The sequence below is a fragment of the Terrapene carolina genome, unplaced genomic scaffold, assembly GCF_002925995.2.
Source record: "Terrapene carolina triunguis isolate 2854851 unplaced genomic scaffold, T_m_triunguis-2.0 Scaffold55, whole genome shotgun sequence".
NCBI lineage: Eukaryota > Metazoa > Chordata > Testudines > Emydidae > Terrapene > Terrapene triunguis.
In genome coordinates this window covers 644,820-668,540 of record NW_020664406.1, presented here as the reverse complement: position 1 = coordinate 668,540, position 23,721 = coordinate 644,820, and the positions used below count along the sequence as shown (strand labels likewise).

At 44.8% G+C, this 23,721-nt stretch overlaps 2 protein-coding genes across 2 annotated transcripts in view; one reads left to right on the top strand and one right to left on the bottom strand.

Annotated features, from left to right (window-relative positions):
- The window catches only part of LOC112118936 (solute carrier family 22 member 23-like), a 179,939-nt gene extending 171,313 nt beyond the window's left edge, over window positions 1–8,626 (top strand). Inside the window, exon 10 of the mRNA XM_026658752.2 lies at window positions 5,860–8,626. Coding sequence (XP_026514537.1) covers window positions 5,860–6,208 — 349 coding nt within the window. The 3' untranslated portion in view covers window positions 6,209–8,626. The remainder of the gene's footprint in view (window positions 1–5,859) is intronic.
- A 6,362-nt stretch (window positions 8,627–14,988) lies between these two features.
- Window positions 14,989–23,148, bottom strand: LOC112107506 (proteasome assembly chaperone 4). The gene is made up of 3 exons (XM_024201238.3): window positions 22,927–23,148; window positions 19,932–20,007; window positions 14,989–15,186 (listed from the first exon to the last, which is right to left on the bottom strand). Exons 1-3 carry the CDS (start codon window positions 23,137–23,139, stop codon window positions 15,065–15,067), a joined length of 411 nt encoding a protein of 136 aa, XP_024057006.2. The 5' UTR covers window positions 23,140–23,148; the 3' UTR covers window positions 14,989–15,064.
- Between the last annotated feature and the right edge of the window lie 573 nt (window positions 23,149–23,721).

The window sequence follows — 23,721 nt, the reverse complement described above, 5'->3', positions numbered from 1 at the left end:
TGTGGGGGTCACGAGCTGTCAGCCTTGAGCCCACATTAAATTAAATTTTAATTAACCCCCTTGTTTTCAATTTTTGGGGGGGGGGGGCATGTCTCACTCAGAGACTTCCTGTGTGAAAGGGGTCACCAATACAAAGAAAGTTTGAGAACCACTGACTCTGTGGGCCTGATTCCCCATTGCTCTGCCGCTAGCGTAGTCATGTGCACCAGTACAAAATGAGCATATCATGCTGCTGTGGTAGAATTTTACACCCTCTTTGCACTAATGTAAATGACTGAACAATGTGCAGGGCAAAGGAGAATCAGCCCTTTGTCACAATTGCACCAATTTGGGACATGATCCTGCTAGTACGTCTGCATTTGAATACCTAGTCCTGTGGGACTGCCCATGCAAGTATGAATTCATAAAGTTACTTAAGTGTGACAGGGGGATTTAATTGCAGAAACAATAGACTTAGGTGGGTTTTAATTTTTCAGTGAAAAGTTAGCTAAAGCTTAATGCCAGATCCCAAAATTTCTACTGCCATCACAAAATCCAGTAAACCCTGCAAAAATCCAGTTTCTTCTGTAAAACTTGGGGAAACCACCCTTTGTCTCTGTGAAATGAAAGCTAGATAATTAAACATTGCAAGGAGGGATTGCTTTGCTCTTGTCTGCTGGTCTGAGCAGCACATTTTTGATGTCCTACACTTGCTGCACTTAAGCAGCCAAGCTGTAAATCAATGGATACTGAAAAGATCAGGGATATGGGGATTAGCTTTTGAGCAAGATGGCTGGTGGTCAGAGACAATCTAGAAGTCAGAGATTTATAGTGCTGGGTTTGATTTATATCATACTGTATAACCTATATAATGGTAATAAAAAGTGTAGCAGTGCAGATTACCACCGAATTTGAAGTTTTAGTTGTGTGGAAAAGGGAGGAAATTGAGCACCGGGACGACTGGAACATGTTGACTCACAGGAAAGTACTGTCTGTGCACCAAGGAAGCAGAATTTAAATGTAATGGGGCAGTATGCAGGTTTCAGGCCTTGAAAGGGTACCACAGAGAGCGTTATGGGTCCTGAGATCATCATGCTGCTGCAGTAGTGGAGTCCCACAGACACGGAAGCTGTGGCTGACAGGTGACTGAGTTCTGTGCTAAGAATGAGGGTGAGGGAGCACAGCAGAGAAAAGTGCAAAAGAAAATGGGAGGTACTGGGAAACCTGCTCCTGGGTCTCAAGGCAGGGGACAAATGAGCCCTATCCAGTAGCCTGAGGGAGAACCTAAAGTTGTTGTTGTTGCATTGAGCACCCATTGTAAGGTGAAACCAGTCCTGGGAACAACTGCTGAGGGTCAAAGCTGCTGTTAGAGGCCTTGGCTACACTGGCGGTGTACAGTGCTGCAACTTGCTGCGCTCAGGGGTATGAAAAAACACCCACCTGAGCGCAGTGAGTACAGTGCTGTAAAGCGCCAGTGTAATCAGAGCCTGCAGCGCTGCACGCTCGCTCGTGTACATACAGCGCTGCGAGAGCTCTCTCGCAGCCCTGGCGGCACAACTACACTCGCGCTTCGCAGCGCTGCCAAGTCCCAAGTGTAGCCAAGGCCAGAGAAAAGTGCCTGAGGGAATCCATCTGCATCTGGAACAGCCATTCTACCCAGACTGTAGGGCTGGAATTTTCAAATGGGCCTAAGGGGTTTGTTCTGATTTGCAGACATGCTGAGAATTCACAGCTGCACTTGAAGTCAGTGGGAGATGTGCTTTGAAGATATGAAGTGCTGTGTACGGATAATTATTCTGAAAGATCAGGTCCTAAGTGTCTCAGATCGGGCAATCAAAATTAGTGTATACTTTTTATCTTAATCTCTCTGCATAGGTGGCAGCCCCCCTATCAGCTATCCCTCCTCCCCCAGTACCTCCCACCCGCTGGGCAGCCCTACACAATCAGCACCTCCTCCTCCCTCCCCAGGCCTCCTGCCCGCTGCAATCAGCTGTTTCATGGCATACAGGAGGCTCTGGTGGGGAGGGAGCGGAACTGGGCAGGCAGAGGCGGAGGTGGGAAGAGGTGGGGCAGGAAGAGGTGTGGTGGTGGTGGGGCTTTGAGGGAAGGGGTGGAGTGGGGGTAGGGCCTGGGGCAGAGCCGGGGGTCCAGCACCCCCCAGCACATTGGAAAGTCGGCACCTGTGTGTCTCTGTGCCGTAATTCCCCATCAGTAAAATGAGGATAATGACCCACCCCACCTCACAAGGGTGTTGTGATTTATTTTCACAACATTTAATGTTTGTGGAGCCCTCAGATAGCCTTGTGATGAGCGCTATAGAAAAGCCCATGAGGAACTTTAAAATGGTCTTCAGAGCTGGGTTTGAATAGGGAGGAGTGGCCCATACACTGAACAGTGAGGAGAAAACAAAATTTTGAAGAGCTGCTCATTCAGTGAGCACTATCATTCTGTGCACTGAGTGAGGCAGGGGTCCTATGAAAACAATAAAATGTGATCATGTAATTCATGACTGTAACATAATGATTACACAAAAAGGGACCGAATTAAGGTTGCCCAGGTACCTTTAATTCTGATATTTCCTAACTTCTGAGTATTTGACTTTGCAACCTAAATAGGGTTTATTTTACGGTGTTTTTTTGTGTGTAATCTAAGGTGTGTAATCACCTCTACACCAAAGACTTAAGTCGAGTTATATTAGGTCAACTTAGAGCCATTGGTGCATGTCTAAACTACTCTACTTTCGATCAGTGGTGCATGTCCTCACCAGGAGCACTTCCACCGACCTAAGAGGGGCAGTGTGGGGAGCTGAGAGCCTGGTCTCTCTGCTCTGCTGGTAACTCCTTGCTGGAAGCATGGCTGCCCCACAGGCTCCTGGGATCCCAGCAGACTGCTCCCCACCCCCCTGTTCCCTGCCGGGAGTGTGGTCCATCTGCCCAGGGCTTCTCGCCCCAGCTCCCAGGCTGAAGAGCTGGGCTCTAGCTGGAGCTGTGAAATTGACAAGAGAGCTAACAGACAAAGTAAGTAATGCAGTGTTTACAGACACTGTCTCTCCCTAACTACATCGACATAAGCGCTATGCCTCTCATGGAGGTGGAGTTATGTCAGTGTAGTAGGGCACTTAGGCATGGTCTACACTGGCGGGGGGGGGGAGGGATTGATCTAAGTTACGCAACTTCAGCTACGTGAATAACATAGCTGAAGTTGATGTACTTAGATCTACTTACTGTGGTGTCTTCACTGCGGTAAGTTGACGGCTGCTACTCTCCCGTCGACTCCGCCTGCGCCTCTCGCCCTGGTGGAGTACCAGAGTCGATGGGAGAGCGCTGGGTGGTCGATTTATCGCGTCTAGACTAGACTGGATCGATCACTGCCCATCGATCCAGCGGGTAATGTAGACAAGTCCTTATATCAGCAGGATAAAGCTGTAGTGTAGACACTGACATAATTAAGTTGACAGAAGCTGCCTTACATCAATCTAACAGTGTAGTGTATACCAGGCCTAAGTATATGCCAGTGTTCGTTATACTTTAATGAATTATTTATAACAATGGTTTGGCTTAATAAAAGTACCTCTTTGTAATCTCAAAACATTTCAGAAATGCTAATTAACATTCACAACACCCTTGGTAGGTATTATCTCCATGTTTCAGATAACTTTGCTCTGCCTCAGCTTCCCTACGTGACTCGCCCAAAATCTCACAGTCACGAACAACTCTTGATTTCCTGTCCCCTGTTCTGACCACTAGACAGTGCTCTTTAAAAAAAAAAAAAAAAAATCTATATTTTCTGACTGTCCAAGTATTTGCCTCCAACAGCACAGCGTTTTATAGAAGAGGGATTTCAGAACCTAGTATTTCTTATAGCAGATCAAATCTAATATCGTGTCTCCATCAGTGGCCCATATAAAATACTGCAGAGGCAGCAAAAGCCCTCCCCTACACTGAATAATGCACCTGTTATTTGTTACTGGGCTTTCTTTGGTCTTGTCTAAACTAGAGATATTTATCATGCTAAGGGAAGTGTGGTTTCTGTAGCATGATTGGACATGTCTACGTGGGGGAAATTTCTAGAGTTTTTTACACACACAAGTTGTACGACTTGAATTATAATGGGTACAGCCTCACCACCCCACCCCCTTCTTGTGGACAAAGGTATGCTGGTATAAAGGTATTTTTTTATAGTAGATTTCAAACTGCTTTACAAAGGAGGTCACTATAGAGTCATAGACTTATGGCCCGAAGGGACCATCAAATCATCTTGATTGACTTGCACATCACAAGCCGTTAACCTCGCCCAGTTGTCACTACAATGAGCTGAATAACCTGCATTAGACTGAATTATTCCATCCCTCCAGATACTATTGTGTGCCATAGGCAGAGAATAGAGGGACTGAGGTGCGCCAATGCCTGAGGCTCCTGCAATGGCAGGGAATTGATTTGGTGAGATACCATTATCCCCATTGTACAGATGAGGAGACTGAGACACGGAGAAGTTAAGTGAAGTTCCCAAAATCACCCAGCAGGCCAGTGGCAAAACCAGGAATAGACTCTTCCCGTGTGGGATTGGGAATAAACAATCCTAGAGTAAAGCAATTTATAGCCGTATAACTGCATCCCTGCTAGGAGCTGTACCTGTAGAACTATTTCAGTAAACAGTCACCCCCCTAGCAAAACCAGTACCATAACTGTGTGTAATCAGGCCTGTTTTTAAAATAATTTAGAGCCATAGTGTGGACTAAGTATAGACTGGCCTGACCCACTTTTAATGAAACGCTGTCAAGATCACATTGGACTCTGGTTCTGTAAAAGCAGGGCAGACTGCCTTAAATCATCTAATCTGGTCTACACGATGGCTCTAATAGGGTTAAAACCAGTTAGAAAATTTCCACAGCACAGACATGCCCATTGTGACCACGCACAACAATGCTCCAGGTACTTGACATGTGTGTGAAATACGGCGTGGATTAGACTTGCTTTCAGTAGGGCCAAGCGTTAGTTTAGGCTGAACCATTTCAGCCTGCATCAGTTTAGTGACAGTGTGGGCAGCACTGAATCGGTTCAGACTGAAGCCGTTCAAGTAGTCCCCCTACCCCTGTCCCACAGTGCACAGGAGACCTTTCAGAATCTGCTGGAATCCATCATTGCTGGAAGCTGTGCTGGGAATTGCGGCTCAGGTACCTGGAGAGCATTGCAAGTGAGAAAGTTTATAACAGCTCTGGGGTGAGCCTGGGCCAAAGGAGCAACAGTTCAAACGTGAACGTGGACACACTAAGGGTATGTCTATACTACCCGCCGGATCGGCGGGCAGCAATCAATCCAATGGGGGTTGATTTATCACGTCTAGTCTAGATGTGATAAATCGACCCCCGAGGCTCTCCCATTGACTCCTGTACTCCACTGCCACAAGAGGCGCAGGCAGAGTCAACGGGGGAGCGGCAGCAGTCGACTCACCACAGTGAAGACACCGTGGTGAGTATGTCTAAGTACGTCGACTTCAGCTATGTTATTCACATAGCTGAAGTTGCGTAACTTAGATGGATCCCGCGTGCCGCCTCCCCCCCCCCCCCCCCCCCGCCCAGTGCAGCCCATGCCTGAGCCATCTGCACTTCAGTTCAGTTAGGAATGGATCAGGTGGCTGGTATAGGCACAGTGGTCATGTTTTGAGAATGAGGATGTAAGCTTTGCTGACCTCTGCAGCCAGTGCTTGGGTAATGTCCTCATTTTACATACTGCTCCGCTCTTTGTGAAGTAACTTTGATTCCAGAAAATAAACCAAAAGGAAAGTTTTCAATCTTTCGCTGAAGTGTTTTTTGTTTGTTTGTTTTTTTTCAAATACATAGCTGCTTTATTCTGTATGTGTTGAGACTGTTTGTCTTTGTAGGGGAGGTGGACTCGGACTTGTCCTGGCCAGTGCAGGCTTTGGTATGCTGACTGCACCTATAATGGAGCTTCATAACCAGAAAGGCTACTTTCTGCACCATGTGATCTTTGCCTGCTGTACGCTCATTTGCATCATCTGTATTCTTCTCTTGCCGGAGAGCAAGAACCAAAACCTGCCTGAGAACATCCCAGACGGCGAACACTACACCAGGAAGCCCCTCCTGCCACACAAGAAAGGGGAGCAGCCCCTGCTTCTGACAAACTCTGAACTCAAGGATTACTCTGGCCTCCACGATTCGTCAGCTGTGGGCGACGGGGTGTCCGAGAATACCACTGCCAATGGGATGTAACTGGGCAGATTTTTTTATTTTATTTTATTTTTTTGGGAGAAGGAGCACTTTGGGTGGGGGCATTTTGCACGGGTTTGCAGACCAGTAATGGAACAGATGGATACATGGGGGAATTCAGCTCTGCTGCTAAAGCCACTTATTGTAGGAATCTTCAACTGGTGTACAAATTACTTTTGAAAAGGTTATGGGGGGAAATAACGCATCTGAGAAAAGAACTGGCCGGAGATAACCCTTCCAAACTTTCTTTTCCTGGAATTAAATGTTTATATTTATTTTGATTATCATTTTAAAGAAGCACTTTACTCCCTTTTCATTGATCACATGAATGAAGCCATCTTATTTCAGGAGGTGCAGCCATTCCAAAAAAGAAATGGTGTGATGTGTTTTGTTTTCATTTTTGTTTTTGTGTTTTGTTAACGGAAAGAGGTATCTCTGCTGCAAAGCTGAATCCACTGAAACTTAGGCTAGAGCAACATTAGTTCTGCCTGTCTAGAAAGTCAAATCCCCCAGGTTGCCTGCTCTGTTTGTACAAACAACAAAAAACCTGTTGTGAGTCAAACTCTGGCTGCATTTTATTTAGCGTAAATTAGGTTTTGATAGTGTCCCCATATGTATTTAAAAGTTATTTTCTAAATTAGAGTTGTTTTTTTTACTGTAGTTAAAACAGTCAGCAAAATACTACACAAACTAGCTTAGTTTTTCAATCAGGATCAGCCTTCTACATTTTAAATATCACATTCAGCTCTTTTAGAGATTTCCTGCAAGTGATTAATAATAATATAAACAACTGAAATGAATTGACCACCAGTGGTAAAATTAGGTTTACCAAGAATGGTTTTAACTAACAGGAGGTTCAATATCTGTATCCTAGTGTTCCAGAGAATATTTTTGGTTAAAGGAGACAAAATGTAGGAGTATTGGCTACAATCTGAATTGCTTGCTCCAAAAGGGAGTTTAGCTGAAATTTCCACTAGTACAAGAGCTGTGACATTGCATGCCCTAACTGTTTAAAGCCTGTTCTTATTTAAATTTATTTTATTAGAATAAAAGGGAATGAATTGATTATTTGAATAAATACTGAAGATGGGGGGGGGGAAACGAAAGGGCTGTTTAAAATGTTACTTAAATAGAGGTCAAGAGGGCACTCCCTATGAAATGGGTCATCTTTAATTATACGTTTTTAAAACCTCCTGTCCAAGCCAGAATTCTGATTACTATATATTTTGCTGTCTCCTGTTTGCTATTTCTGACCCAAGAATTTACAATGAACTGCCACCTTAATCCCACCAAAAATGTGCTCTTCTAGACTCTCCCTTTAAAAAAAAAAAAAAAAATACTATAGGATCATTTGTTTGATTAAAGTAATTTAAAATGCCTCTGCTTAGTAAAGTAAGAAGCAAATCTTTCATTTATTGTAAAGATGGCTACTTGATAATAGCCAGGTGACCTCCTCCTTCCAGTCCCCAAGCCAGCAAGAGATTTGCATTGGCCATCAGATTTTGATTCTTGTTGTGTGAATGTCTTACGGATCTAGTTAATACAAGAACATTCTGAGCTTAAAAGCTTTTTTGCATCATTAACAATCGCCCCACCACTACCTTCCTTACCTTATTCACTGATTTGCCCAGTGGTACAGCCATTTAAATGAACAGAGCAGCAGGATATGTAATGTTGTATTGAGCATCCATATGATTGCCACTTTGTTTGATGGACATCTTGCATTCATAGGCATGGAAAGGCTAATCTGCACTTTCCTCTTCTTCCCTACCCCTTCTTTTGCTCTATATATTGTCTGTTAACTACTGTACCTACTACTTACATCCTCCATTAGGCTGCCTTTGTCCTCTTGTAACCCACACAAAATCAGCAAGACTGTGAGTAGTGTAGTAAGCTACACAGCCGCAGATGCTGATGAGTGCAAGAGGACGAGCAGGCCTGGAGAAGTGACAAAGATTGTTGTGGTTGGAAAATCAATGTTGTCCTAAAGCTGCTAACTTTTGTACAGAGGATGTGGACATTTAGGTTCTTTTTGAGCCACGTAAGAAACACTGGACCAGTTGATGGTAATTTTGCCTGGAGTTATGCTATTGTTTTCACCTTAGTTAGACTTGCTGTGACAGCAACAGACCAATTTTTCTTACACTCTCTAAACATCTCTAGTTACTGTACGGTTTGAAAGTGGCCACCTCTCCTTCGTTTTGTTCTGCGTTCAGATTTTTGCAGTCTGCATTCACCTCGAAAATAAGGCCTTTCGGTTTGTGCAGTATTCATGTGCCAAATTTGTGTAATACCTTTTGCCTTTTATATGAAGCTTGTTACAAGCCACATATCAGGAAAAGTGGGTTTATATCAAAATCTAGAAAGTAAAACAAATAATAATCCAGGGAGGGGGGCCTTGACACAGGAGAGCAATAGAGAGAGCAGAGGATTGTTTGAAATAGGGCATGCACACAGACTCAGAGCTGTTACGCAGCACCTTGCAATCCATATACCATAGAACCGCTTTTTAGTTCATGGTCTCTGTGCAAATATATTCAGGCTACAGTACAAATCATGTAGACCTTTCACAAGCCTATTAGACGGATTGCATTTAGCACTGTTATGGTCCTGGTGTGTCATCGCTGTTGTCCACAGCACTTTATAGTTTCCTATTCTGGTGTTTGCTCTTTCATTACAAACAGTCCCAGGAAAAAGAACTGTTTAAACATATCTGCCTATTTATATAAGAAATAAATACATTAGGTGACAGGAGCACTTGGCAATTTTTGTGAAATTTACTTCTGTATTTTGTTTTGTTTTTTAATTTGCCTGAGATGAGGCATTTGGTACTAGTCCTTTGAAATGAGGTCCCAACACCTATGGTTTGCTTGGCTCAGTCATGGCCAAAACATTAAGTAATAGTCTGTCTCGATAGCTCTGTTATAGCTCGTTTGAGAGGATGAAAGCTTGTTTTTTAAAAAGATATTACACTCCACAAAAGCTGATGACTATCTGAGGCTGGAAAGTTTCTGGAGAGAGACAGACAGGTACTAAATGATACAGCAGGGCAGGAGGCTATAAACAAACATCAGTTTCCTACTGTGTTCTGTCCGGTTCTTTGTACAGTTGGGTACTGTGGCAGTTTTTTAACAACTGTCTGTCAAGCCATAAGCTTCTCAATCCTGGTTCTCCACAGCGCAAAGGAAACATTTTTCTCAGATGACTACTGTTCCCAGCCAATGCAACAAGGAAAGCATTCAAAGCTTTGCATTTAGGCCCATTTCTTTCCATGAGCCCTCAGTTATTCCAGCCCACTAGTGGGGTTTTTAGTTACCATTTAAGGGACGTGTTTTGTTTTTTGTTTTTAGAATTTTTAAACAGAATGTGAAAATGGCATTACACTTGATCATTTTATGGGGTGTTTTTTTCAGCAATGTTTCTGTTGCCAAACACACTGAAAATAGGTAAGACGAGGAAAACCATGTAATCTCTTTGCCACTTTTGAAAAATGTTGTTTTGGTTAAGCAGGGTTTTTTTGTTTTGGTTTGGTTTGGTTTTATTTTAACATGGAAGTATTTTTCTTAAATGATGCCACTTCCTGGAGCCAAATGCTAAAGATCACCAAATTGGAAGCAGAAGTGCCATTAAATGAACTCTGTGAATGTCAAGTCAAATTGCACCTGTAGTTAGCACATAAAGACAACACTTAAGTGCGGGTTGATCTCCCACACTTTAACTTAAAAAAAAATTAATCCTCATTTTAATTGTATTGTGTGAAATGTCTTGGGAAAGGAGTACAGTGTGTTTATGTCTAGTGGGTGAGACTTCCCTCCCTCCCCTCAGTTTCTGATGAAGTTTTATTAAAGAATCGTGTTACTGTATGTTTTGATCATGAGTAGTCTGGTGGTGCTTATTCATAGCACAAGCTTAAATCAAGTACTGAAAACAGTCTTACAAGCTAATTGTCTGCATGATGTTACATCTGTTGTACCTACTGAAAAACTTTGTATGTAAATGTACAGAAATAAAAAGGTGTTGCCTCATTAGCATACTTCCTTTTGAATGTCTTTCTTGCCTTCAGTGCGATGAGTGTTCAAGCTGTGCTTTCAAAAATACCCCAGCTACTGAAGATGTTTAATGAAATTTTTAAAACCTCCCATAACAGCACTAACCCGTTTTTATTTAAAAAACAAAAAAAAAATACAGATTCTCTAACTAAGGGTACTTCAGCCACCAGTTGCCGCCTTAAGGTTGTCCTTCAAGGAAGAGGATATGTTGCAGCTGAAGCAGTTCTGCTGCTCAACTACAAGTTCCATTTGCAGAAAAGACTCAGCAGGATCCATGGGCCTGGGACTCAGAAGACCAAGATTCTATTTCTGATTTGCTGCACAACCTCAGGCAAGTCATTTCACTCATCTGTGCCTGTTTCTCCTCCCACCCTTCATCTGTCTTGTCTGTTTAGACCAGGGGTTGGCAGCCTTACAGAAGTGCTGTGCCAAGTCTTCATTTATTCACTCTAATTTAAGGTTTCGCGTGCCAGTAATACATTTTAACGTTTTTAGAAGGTCTCTTTCTGTAAGTCTATAATATCTAATAAACTATTGTTGTATGTAAAGTAAATAAGGTTTTTAAAATGTTTAAGAAGCTTCATTTAAAATTAAATTTAAAATGCAGAGCCCCCCGGACCGGTGGCCAGGACCTGGGCAGTGAGTGCCACTGAAAATCAGCTCGCGTGCCGCAGGTTGCCTATCCCTGGTTAAGACTGTAAGCTCTTCAGGACAGAGGACTGTCTCTTACTATCTCTTTGCACAGTGCCTCTATGCTCTACTGTAATCTTACTATTGCTAATAAAATTGATCTCTTCTGGGTTCTAGAGTCCACGTGGAAGGAACCTTGAAAAGAAGATTGCCAAACAGTGCTGACTTGAGTTGGGGATAGACAAAGCATCCTTTTACAATAGGTTATTTCTGGGATCTAGCTGTATATAGTAAGTAACGTTTTCTGCCTTCATAATTTTAGACAAGACTTGATCCAAAAGGAGCCCAACCTAGGTTGTTCTCCCCACTCCTACTGAATTTGGCTAAAATAGCAAGGCAATAATATTGTTTACCTTAGTTGGCTACTAACCCAGAGGTTAAGCCAGCTGACTCTGCGTGTCTGTGTCTCCAGATGTCATCCAGTGCCTTAGTCAAACCTGAGAAGACAGCTGGCTTTAGGAAGATGAAGACCACATACAGTTTGACAGCTTTGGCTTTAGTATCACTGACATATGCTATGAGGCTTGGGGAACCTTGATTGGTGGTTGCATTGTCACCTATACTATTGATGCATGCATTCATTCACCCTGATTTCACAGAGGCTAGGAGCTGCTGCTTGCACATCAGGAAAGCTGATTTAGTACATTTCATTTAGTTTTCCGATGCCTATATTGCCTGATTCCCTCAGTATATTATTGCCGTTTCCTGGCAAGGAAAACGGCAACTCATCCTTCTCACTCGCCTGAGGCAAGTGAGGTTGACACCATGACCCAAATTGTCATGAGTGTTCTGCTGAGTGAAACTGAGACACAGTTTACATGTAGAATCATGCTGCATTTATGTAGCATTAGGGCCATATTTATCCCTTCCCCCAATAGGACTAGAGAAAAAGGAGCCTTGCCACATCTGTTGTGCATATTGCACAAGACCCAGGGACAATCGCAGTCTCTGCACTTGTAGGAACACAAGGACAGCTCTCTGCAGGGCCACACGTTGCTCCAGAGAGCGTGGGGTGGTCCAACCTTCCTCAACTAGCCAGGGAGCACCTTGCACTATCCAAAGGGATGCTTCAGCATACATGCTCCTACCTGAACCCGGGGGGTAGGGCGAGGATGCGCTAAGAAGGGAAAGTACCACATGAGAGACCATCTCTCTGAGCTCCCCTGGGGCTGTGCTGGCTCCATACTATGCCACTGTGAGGCAGTATACGCCAGTGGTTAGGGCACAGGACTGGGAGTCAGGAGATATGGGTTCTGTTCCTGGCTTTGACACTGACCTGCTGTCTGACATCTTGCAAATCTGACCTTTTGTCTTGTCTATTGAAGATTTTTAAGGTCTGAGGTACGGGCTGTCTGTGATTGTGCGTGTGTATAGTGCCATGGGTCCTACACTCAGTTGGGGCCACAAGGTGGTGCTACTGTCATACAATTAGTTAAATCATATTGACTCCAACTCTGGCTAATTATCATAATTTAACCATTAGAGTATATGCTCTTGAGCAGAATTCACATGCTGTGTGGCCAGCAAAACAATGCTTGATGAAGTTGGAGTTTGAACTGTTCTGTCTAAAATGCACTGCTGAGAGAAACAGGTGGTGAATGGTGACCAGGGAATGAGACCACCCAGCATAGTGCATACATACACAACAGGAGAGTTAAGGCTGCCGAGCTGAACTCCGTTTCCAAGATTGTCAATAAAATCTCAACCTTAGCTCTGAATTAACACAGCTTTTGTTTTTTTGCGCAAGTGTTACTCATATCTGACTCATACTTAGCTTGTGATCCACTGTAACCCCCAGATCCCTTTCCAAGGCAGTCATTTCCCATTTTGTATGTGTGCAACTGATTGGAGTATTTTGCATTTGTCCTCATTGAATTTCATCCTCTTTACTTCAGACTATTTCTCTAGTTTGTCCAGATCATTTTGAATTCTAATCCTGTCCTCCAAAGCCCTTGCAACCCCTCCCAGTTTGGTATTGTCCACAAACTTTATAAGTGTACTCTTGAAGCCATTATCTAAATCATTGATGAAATATTGAACAGAAGCTGACCACCCCACTCAATATGTCCTTCCAGCTAGACTGTGAGCCACTCATAACTACTCTCTGGGAATCGTTTTCCAAGCAGTTAAGCACCCACCTTATAGTAGCTCCATCTAGGCTGTATTTCCCTAGTTTGTTTATGAAAAGGTCATGTGAGACAGTATCAAAAGTCTTACTAAAATCAAGATATACATCTACCACTTCCCCCTATCCACAAGGCTTGTTACCTTGTCAAAGAAAGCTATTAGGTTGGTTTGACATAATTTGTTCTCGATGCAGTTACTTATCACCTTATTATCCTGTAGGTGTTTGCAAACTGATTACTTGTTCCATTATCTTTCCAGATACTGAAGTTAAGATGACTGGTCTGTAATTCCCTGGGTTCAACCGAGGCCAGGTGAAAGCATAGGTGTTGGTCCTTACCTTTATACTTTTATTGTAGAAACAGGGGTTGGCAACAGATATTATGTATTATAATTTATTTATCAAAACAACGCAGAGCAGAGGCTAGATATAACCAGAGGCTGAAGTTGTATTCTCGAAAGAAGCATTATTTGCTATATCTACTTTTCAACTAGTGACCATGAAGCCATAAGAAACTAGGCTGAGATGGCTTTTCTGGAGCCTGCCAGCTTCTTTGTTTCCAGTGAGCTACTATAGCAGCATTAATATTTTATACTTACAGGGGAGACTTTCCATGCAATCCCGTGTGAGGTTTGTTACTTTACAGATGGGGAAACAGGTTATGCAACTTCCTCACTGTCACAGAGCAAGTCAGGGGTTGGATGAAAATAGAATTCGTGTCTCCTGACCTTCAGTGCCCCCGTTTAAGCGTGAGACAATTCTGCCTTTGTGCTACTAGAACTTAAACCCTCAGGCTTTTTTAGATAAGATTCTCATACACTACTTCAGAAAACTCCCCTTTTAATAATAATAGCTTGCACATGTATAGCATCTTTCACTTAAGGATTTGAAACTGTTGAGAGATAACATAAGCCCCAGAGGGCTCAGTGAAGGGAAAGAGGAAAATATCCTAATTTCCAGTCCATTCAGCATATTAACAACAATCACTGGGAATAAAGACTCATCTCTACAGGCACCAGGTTTCCACTGGTCCCTTACAAATGCCTGTGTAGAGTTACTTATTCCAGTGCCCTTAATGTCAAACTACCCCACTGTATTTTCCTATGTTTAATACCCTTCAAAAGTGAAGCGCTACTCTGAAGAGTGTAAAAGTGGCAGTGTGGTGGTCCATGGCTATTGTATCTAACTGATTTCTTCATCAAATGTGCTCAATTTACATGTAAGATAGGCCTCTGTACCTACCAGCCCAACCAACTCCTCCTGGACTCTGAAAGTGCTTTCCTGCACCTGCATTATCAGCAGTAATCATAACAGTTTTATAATCCAAACTATGCCCTTAGTTAATCTGTTGATGGAACAAAATCCTGCAAACTGTGTTGGCGCTGCACGACTAACAGGAAAACATCACTAACGGCAGCAGACAAGACTGGTTACATAGTGCGTATATACTGAGTAAGAAAGCACACTTTAGGACCAAACATTTTTGTCCTTTTCAGTGGAAAATTCCTTCCTCTTTGGAAAACAAATTCCTGCCATTCTCCCACCAGGAAAGTGATGTCAATGTACTTCCTTTTATTTAATTCGCTGATTTTTCACAACAGCATGCCAGGCTTTCACAGAAGCACTAGAAGAGATTTGTTTTCTCTTGCTCTAATTATGATACATAGTATGTTACATGTGCAACTAAAATCCAGAGAACCTCCCCTGATTACAATTTCCAGGTAGGTCAAAGCTCCATGCATACACAAGTTTACAATATCTTGCTTAACTCACAACATTCCTCCCCATATCCCACAGACCCCGTCTCTAACACAGCAGAGGAACTCAAAGTTTGGAAGAAATACATTTTTTAAGTTCTATTCAAGTTTGGTCCAAACAATTTTGTAAAAACAACACAAAGTTCCAAAATATTAACTCAGTGTCTGTCAATATGGAAACCCAGTCAGTTTATTTCTTTTAAAAAAAAGTAACAAAGTAGCTTACAATGATGCAACGTTAGAATTTCTCTGGAAAAGCTATCATTTCTTCCTTGATTCTGTTCTCTATGTGTAATATGAAACTGCTGTCTGTATTCTGAAGATTGTAGCTGACGAAGATCTGTTTTTTGGTCTTCCTGGCTAAAATACAAAACAAAGAACAGTCATCTATTACTCGTTCCAATATTAGTGCTGGTAGTAATCAAACATTTTATGGAGAGAAATAAGGCAAGTTTCCCATACCACAATACAAATGCACTGACCTGGAGGAACCACCTCTAAAGTAGTAGTATAACCTACATGCCTACTCAGTCTGGCTTGTTGGCTAAAAACCTTAGATAGCAGTCAGTGATGAGTGCTGGGTGTCAGATGTGTCAGTTAAGTTAGGGCAGGGGTGGGCAAACGTTTTGGCCTGAGGGCCACATTGGGGTTGCACAACTGTATGGAGGACTGGGTAGGGAAGGCTGTGCCTCCCCAAACAGCCTGGCCCCTGCCCCCTATCCGACCCCTCCCACTTCCCACCCCCTGACCCATCCAACCTGCCCGCTGCCGGGACTCCTGTCCCCTGACTGCCCCGACCCCTATCCACAACTCTGCCCCCTGACAGCCCCCCCGGGACTCCCACCCCCTATCCAACCACCCCTGCCTCTACCTGCCCCCTGCTCCCTGTCCCCTGACAGGCTCCCCGGGACTCCCACCCCTCCCTGTTCCCCATCCCCTGACCGCCCCCTCCTCCCTGATTGCCCTCCAGGACCCCCCGCTCCCTTACCCAACTCCCCTGCTCCCTTACCAGAAGCAGGAGCTCGCAGCCGCAACACCCAGCCAGAGCCAGCTGCGCTGCCCATTGGAAGCGGCGGGCCAGAGCGCAGCCCATGCGGCGGCATGGCTGTGGGGAAGGGGGGACAGCAGGGGAGGGGCTGGGTTCTAGGCTCCCAGGCCGGGAACTCAAGGGCCGGGCAGGACGGTCCTGCGGGCCGGCTGTAGCCCATGGGCCGTAGTTTGCCCACGTCTGGGTTAGGGCCTGATTCAAAGTTCACAGTAGTTAATGGAAAGGCTCCCACTGACTTCAACTGGTTTTGGATCAGGCTCTTAAAGATAATGTAGTTCAAGATAAATTACCGGTTATACTGGACTCACCAGCTTACACAAACTAAACTGAAGAGAGAACTTATGCTCAAAGATGCTTTAAGAAGGAAGGGATAGAATTAAGTAATTAGACATTCAAAAAAGCCTAGTAGAAAAATTCTAGGATAATCTAATGATAAAGTAGATACCATATTACCTGATCTATGTACATTACATAAAAGTTATTTTCCATGACAGACCTAACAGTGGTGGCAAAAAAATAAGTCAATCAATCCCCAGACTGTGGAAAGATGGCTCTCAATGATCAGCAGGTGAATGGATGACATGAAAAAAAGTTACAGTATAGAAAATAGACTCCCTAGTTTTGATAAAATAATACCTAGGCACTCATACAACGCCATCTTTAATGATCAACTTCCTCTTGGCTCAGTGAGAAGAGGGAGCCCCATGAACTGCTTCTGAAATTGATTCATTTTCCTTTTAACAATTCGCACAATAACGTTAATGGGATGTGGCTTGTTGCGCTAATATGCTACAACTTGAAAAACAAGCATCTCTGCCTTGGTATTGGCCCCTGAGGTACAAAGGCTCATTTTATCATCAATGCTTAAAAATTCTCACATTGAATAACTGCAGTACTAATTCTAAACTGAAAGTTAATTAATTGCCACACCACTTTAACCAACAGACTGAGTTCTGAATTACTTCTGCACCATGTCTGGCCTTAGTCGTCTGGAGGAGACATGAAATGGAGTTTCCAACGCTTGTGAATGCTACTGGTCCCTTGACGCTTTTTGCAAGAGTAGGGATGTTAACCCCCGTGTCCTGGTCGAAACTCCAGTAGGGCAGTTAGAGCCTGCCCCCATCTAAACTGTCCTGCAGAGTCAACTGGATATATGTGCTGCTCATTACATTCCCTTGAAATGAGAAGAGAAGGGGGGAATTTATACCCAAAATACTACAATGATCTCTGATGTTACTCTGCCTCCTCATCCCCTCAGAGGGGTTAGATCTGCAACTTCAAAGAACTGGAAGGGTTTTGTGCCACTCAAGCTAGTGAAACGTAGGCCCAGATCCTCAAAGATATGTAGGTACCTAACTCCCCTTGAAATGAATGAGTTCAGTGCCTAAATACCTTTGAGGATCTGAGCAGTAGTTTGACACCTGGCTGATCTATAACCACACCGAGCAGATGTCATTCCACACATCCCACCTGCTCTCCTTTAGCCTAGACAGCATGACTAGCTCTTGAGCTGTACTGAGCAAGCAAGTCCTTCTCCACAGCGGAAACGCTGGTTAACCAGCAATGAGATCCACAGCATCCTGATTCACAATCTCAACATTGCAATAGTCTTGGAGAAGAAAAGCTCCTGTAGGATTGGGAGAGGGCACAAACGTGGAGGAGAGTTGCGGCTCCCCGGCTCATGGACATACCACGGCTGTTCTGACTACTTGTGCTCTCATCTATAACGTAGGTAGAGGGGAGCATTCAGTTAAGGGTTTCACTTTCTGGACTACAGCACTGCTCTGAGCTATTAGACAGATGCCCCATTCCACCCCAGAGGTGGCTTCATTTCACTGGTGAGGCGATTCCTGTGTGCATATGTCCATTTCCTTAAATCTGCAATCTGGGCCAATAATTTCTAGAGTGCTTTGGGATCTTTCTGGCTGAAGAGAGCTGTAGGATGTAAAGGTAGCTTTTATTTATGCATGTACAATTCTGCACATATTTGTGCAAGCATCGGTGTTTGCATCTGCAGAGTGCAGGCACATGCACGTTAAGCTGTCTAATGCCTGTGCATGCACAGGCATTAGAATTTGTATTGAAGCAATGAACGATATTTAAAAGTGCATATGCAAGTGGGGGGGGGGGGAGTGGATAGGGAGAGGCCTACCTTGAAAGTTTATTCCTGTCCTATATTAATCACTCAACAAAGCATAGGGATTACTGAAATGCAAAGCCCTCATTATATTTGTTATCAATAATGTCCCTCAGCAGCAGTGCCAGGAGATTCCTAGGATAACACTCCTATTACAAGCAATGAAACCAAGTGCTTTTTGCCTTTCAAACTCTGTAGTAAAGTAGAACCTCAGTTACAAACTGACTGGTCAACCACACACCTCATTTGGAACAGGAAGTACGCAATCAGGGAACAACAAAGATGGGGGGAAAAAACAAACACAGTACTTTGTTAAACTACTAAAACAGTTAAGGGAAAGTTTAAAAAAAGATTTGCAAGGTAAGGAAACTGTTTCTGTGCTTGTTTCATTTAAATTAAGATGGTTAAAAGTAGCATTTTTCTTCTGCATAGTAAAGTTTCAAAGCTGTATTAAGACAATGTTCAGTTGTAAACTTTTGAAAAAACAACCGTAATGTTTTGTTCAGAGTTATGAACATTTCAGGATTACAAACAACCTCCATTTCCGACGTGTTTGTAACTGAGGTTCTACTGCAGATATATAGAGGTAGAGAACAGTAGCACTGACTCAGTAAGGTATTTAAGCACATGCCTAACTTTAAGCAGGTGAGCAGTAGAAATGTGAAAAGTTAGGCATGAAGAATCCAAAGCCATTAAGAATAAAAGCTTTTCCTCAAGGATGATTCACACTAATGCTTTGCTTTAACACAATGCACGCTTCAAGCATGGTCAGCCAATATTTAAGCTCATGTCTACATGAGACAAATGTATCATAGAATCATAGAATATCAGGGTTGAAAGGGACTTCAGGAGGTCATCTAGTCCAACCCCCTGCTCAAAGCAGGACCAATTCCCAACTAAATCATCCCAGCCAGGGCTTTGTCAAGCCGGGCCTTAAAAACTTCCAAGGAAGGAGACTCCACCACCTCCCTAGGTAACGCATTCCAGTGCTTCACCACCCTCCTAGTGAACTAGTGTTTCCTAATATCCAACCTAGACCTCCTCCACTGCAACTTGAGACCATTGCTCCTTGTTCTGTCATCTGCCACCATTGAGAACAGCCGAGTTCCATCCTCTTTGGAACCCCCCTTCAGGTAGTTGAAGGCTGCTATCAAATCCCCCCTCATTCTTCTCTTCTGGAGACTAAACAATCCCAGTTCCCTCAGCCTCTCCTCATAAGTCATGCGCTCCAGACCCCTAATCATTTTTGTTGCCCTCCGCTGGACTCTTTCCAATTTTTCCACATCCTTCTTGTAGTGTGGGGCCCAAAACTGGACACAGTACTCCAGATGAGGCCTCACCAATGTCGAATAAAGGGGAACGATCACGTCCCTCGATCTGCTGGCAATGCCCCTACTTATACAGCCCAAAATGCCGTTAGCCTTCTTGGCAACAAGAGCACACTGTTGACTCATATCCAGCTTCTCGTCCACTGTGACCCCTAGGTCCTTTTCTACAGAACTGCTACCTAGCCATTCGGTCCCTAGTCTGTAGCTGTGCATGGGATTCTTCCGTCCTAAGTGCAGGACTCTGCACTTGTCCTTGTTGAACCTCATCAGGTTTCTTTTGGCCCAATCCTCTAATTTGTCTAGGTCCCTCTGTATCCGATCCCTACCCTCTAGTGTATCTACCACGCCTCCTAGTTTAGTGTCATCGGCAAACTTACTGAGAGTGCAGTCCACACCATCCTCCAGATCATTAATAAAGATATTAAACAAAACCGGCCTCTTATTGAGAAGTCAGGCAACATAACTTGTGGTGACAACAAAGGTGCTTCATTGCCAAAGATGCGAGGTGAAAGCAAAAACAACCAAAGAATTTAAAAAGGATTCCCAAAAGTACAAGTGTGTTATAAAATCTCTGAACCATTCAAGAACGCACCTAGTCGCTGGGCTAGAGAATTTGAGGTGGTGTCAGAGGCATCTCCCAGGAGTGATGTAGACACTGGAATGGAGTCCTGAAAAGAAAGCAAAGAATCAATTGTTTATTCTGTACTAAAATTAGCTATTTTTTCCCCGATGAGATGGCTGCATATAAGAAGTCACAACAATAATCACTTTTTCTGTTTTGGGTGTAAAGAAAGAGGACCTTTCCTACAATCATTTGAGTACTTGTGTGCTACCATGTCACGGTGAACTCCAACATGTAAAAAAACCCCAAAACAACCCAATCACAGTGTCCTTTACATTATATAAAGATGGTGGAGGGGAGTTTCCAAAAGCACCAGGAACACTTGCAATGAATCTGTAATTATACTGACTTGTATTCCCAAATCCCTGAGGCACTTTTGAAAATCTCCCCTGGTGTCTACAATTTTTTATGCAGTGTATCCATTAAAATAGCCTTTAATTACCCACACCAATACTATTTCACAAAGAATACCATATATAGTTTTTCCTATATAGTTTTTAAAGAAGAAAAATTCCATAACCTGGAAATACTTGAGTAGACACCACCTAAATATCCTGTCCCATACAAGAATCCAATTCTGCAACCCTTGTTCATGCTGAGAAGTAAACAATTGAGTATTACTTATTGAGGAGTGCACAACTGGGCCCTCACTAAGGCATGGGCTCCTATGAAGCCTGTGTTGCTGAAGAAATACTGCCTTATAGAAAACTTTATGCGCTGGACACATTTTGAAGTGTGTGTACCACTGTGCATGGTCTGGCTATGTCTATACTGCAATGAGACACCTAGAGCTGGCCTGTGCCAGCTAACTTGGGCTCGGGCTGTTTAATCGCAGTATAAACCTACCCTATGAGGCAAGTTTCCTACACAGTCCTGCCCCATTCAAAGTGTGTTATACTGGCAGTAAGTGATGAAGGGCTCCTAACACAATGGAGTCTTGGTGCATACCTGGAGCTCCTAGAAGCTACCGCAATCCAAATAACAACGCACAGCCATAGACTTTAAGGCCAGATGGCCCTGAGCATGTGGGCAAGACCCACCTGGGAAAGAATTCACTGTAGTAACTCAGAACCCTCCTCATCTAGTGTCCCATCTCTGGCTGTAGCAGACATTTTTGAATTAATCAATTAATTCAATCCCCATTTACTCCCTTATCAAAGAGGTATGGCTCCTTACTATGCAGTAAATAAGATGTACTCTTCCACAGACCTGTCTCATTCAATGCACAGATCTTGAATACACTAAAAAAAATTACTACACAGTCAAAATTGTCATGCAGGCACAGCCTGCTATGTCCCCCTTTGGAATACTGGCAAATTGTTGTCAAATATATTGCAATTGTCAAAATCTACTACAGATGAGCAAAGTGCAATTTTCAAAGGCTTACGCTGAGCCAAATCATCCAGCCAATTTGCATCAAAATACCTGGAGCACAGATCAACTGAATAGAGCACTAAAATGGGAGTCAGGAGACCTGGATTCTAATCCTGGCTCTGCCCACTAGCCTGATGCGAGACATTGGGCTGTTGTCTCTCTTCAATTCTGTGCCTCAGTTTTCCCCATCCATAAAATGGGGATAATACTTTCTCCTGTAACGCACTGTGAGATCTACAGAGGAAAAATGGTCTCATGCAATACCCACTGAAGTCAATGGGAGTCTTTCCATTGACTTCTGTAGTTTGACCAGATCCTCTAAGGGTTAAGTATCATGATAACACTTGAAGACACTTTTCTGTCAAATTTTACCCATTTCTCTGCCAAATTACATATTTATACCTTTCATCTATTTGACAAAATGCTACAATGAAAGGAAATATTACCCCTCCCTCCTACATAAACTCTTTTAGTTCTCAAAAGCTGCTCAACTGTTCATCCTAAAATTTCAACTCTTGAGAGGGAAGTTCAGCAAAGGTATAAATGACAGAAAAGGTGTTCAAATGGAAACTCTTGGGTAGTGTGTAGACTAGAAAAATAAATAGTGGGTAACATTTTCAAAAGCATTTAATCACGTAGGAGCCTACATCCCATTATTAAAAGTAAGTCTAATTGAAAGTAATGGAATTTAAACTCCTCAATAGGTGCTTTTGAAAATTTTACCCAGGCCTTGGTCTACACCTAAAACTTAGGGCTGGGTTATCTAAAGTTAGGTTGGCTTGGCTTAATTACAATGCACAGAGCATGCAGGCCTAGGTACCGCCTCTCAGAAAGGTAGATTTCATACAGCCACATAAGAACCCCTTCTATTGCTGTAGTAAGTGCTTATGCTACAGCTGTTTTAGGTGGGAAATGTTTAAACACTGGAGGGGAGGGGAGGGGGCTGCCCCCCCCCCCCAGGCTCTTACTACAGCCCTAGTTGTGTCTACATTGTGTGATCAAGTTAGGTCAACCTAACCCGCAGTGTAGACACAGCTAGGTCAATCATGCTTGGATGAATTCTTCTGCAGACCTAGTTGCTGCCGCTGGAGGGCTACAGGGATGGCCAGACCGCTTCCCTCGCTCTCACTGCAGCTAGCACTTACACTATAACAGCACGGCTTTGCCGCTGGGGCCTAGCCACCCCCCACTGTGCAACTTCGCACCTCCAGCCGGGTCGGCATCTTCAGAACTGCATTAACCCGCCCCATCCTAGGCCACCCCCTAGACCGGCCAGGCCCCGTTCACACGATGTCAAAGGGGATCAAGCCTGTTTACACGAGGGCTTAAAACGTGGCAGCCGCTAAAACCCTCTTTGCGAACATCTTCCTGGTGGGCTCGGGCCCGCGGGCCACCTGCCAGCACCGTGGGGCGCGGGGAAGGGGCTCGGTGCCCCAGGCGCTGAGCGCGGTGCGAACGCCCGGCGGGGAGGGATGAAGGGGGGGGCGGCGCAGCCCGGGGCTGCGGGGGCAGGAAGGCGGGTGAGTGGGGAGCACGGGGGGGGCTCTGCCGCTAGCGCCGTGTAGCGAGCCGAGGGGGGCCCGGCACTCACGTGGGGGCTGCACATGGCCACGGCCAGGCTGCGGAGCGCGGGCTCCGCCCCCACCCAGAGGAAGAGCGAGTCCCGCAGCCGCATGGCGTGGAAGTGCACGAGCTGCTCGCCCGCGCGCCCGCAGAAATCGTGCAGGGAGATCCCGGCCGGGGCGGCCCCCTCCGGCGCCTGGCGCGGGGACCCCGCCGCCTCCGCCTGCTGCTGCGGCTCCATCCGTCTCCCGCCCGGCCCGGCCCGGCCTGCCGCTGCCAGGCCAGAGCAAACGATCCCCGAGCGCAGCGCAGGCCTGGCCCGCGTCTCGCTCGCCGCGCCCAGCGGCGGTGGGCAGGGGGCCAAACCCGTCCCTCCCCCCGCTCCAGGGCTCCTCCCCCCGACCTGCCCCGTCCCTCCGGGTTGTTCCCAGCTGGCCCCTGCCTGCCCTGTGTCCCCCCCCCCGCCTTATTCCTGCTCTCAGCCTTCACCCCAGCTCCTGTCCCTGCAGCCCCTGGGTGCCCCTGAGCTGGCGTTGGGTGGAGCTGGGGGTGCTCAGGGCTGCTAAAACCTGGCTGCCCCTACCCACCCCGGGGGCCTTCTGCTGCAACCCCCACTTCTCCTTTAGGGCCTGGCTTTGGTCCGAACTGCAGATGAGCCTAGGGGACTGAGGGTCCCCGTATTGTACCCGACCTATTGCGGGGGTGGACATTTAAAGGCAGTGCTCTCGGGTCCAAGCCTTGTTACTTCCACATCCAAGGAGGATCTAGCTAAGGCTTAGGGCCATGCCGCAGGCCCCTGCTCCTGGAGGCACAAGCTCAGCTT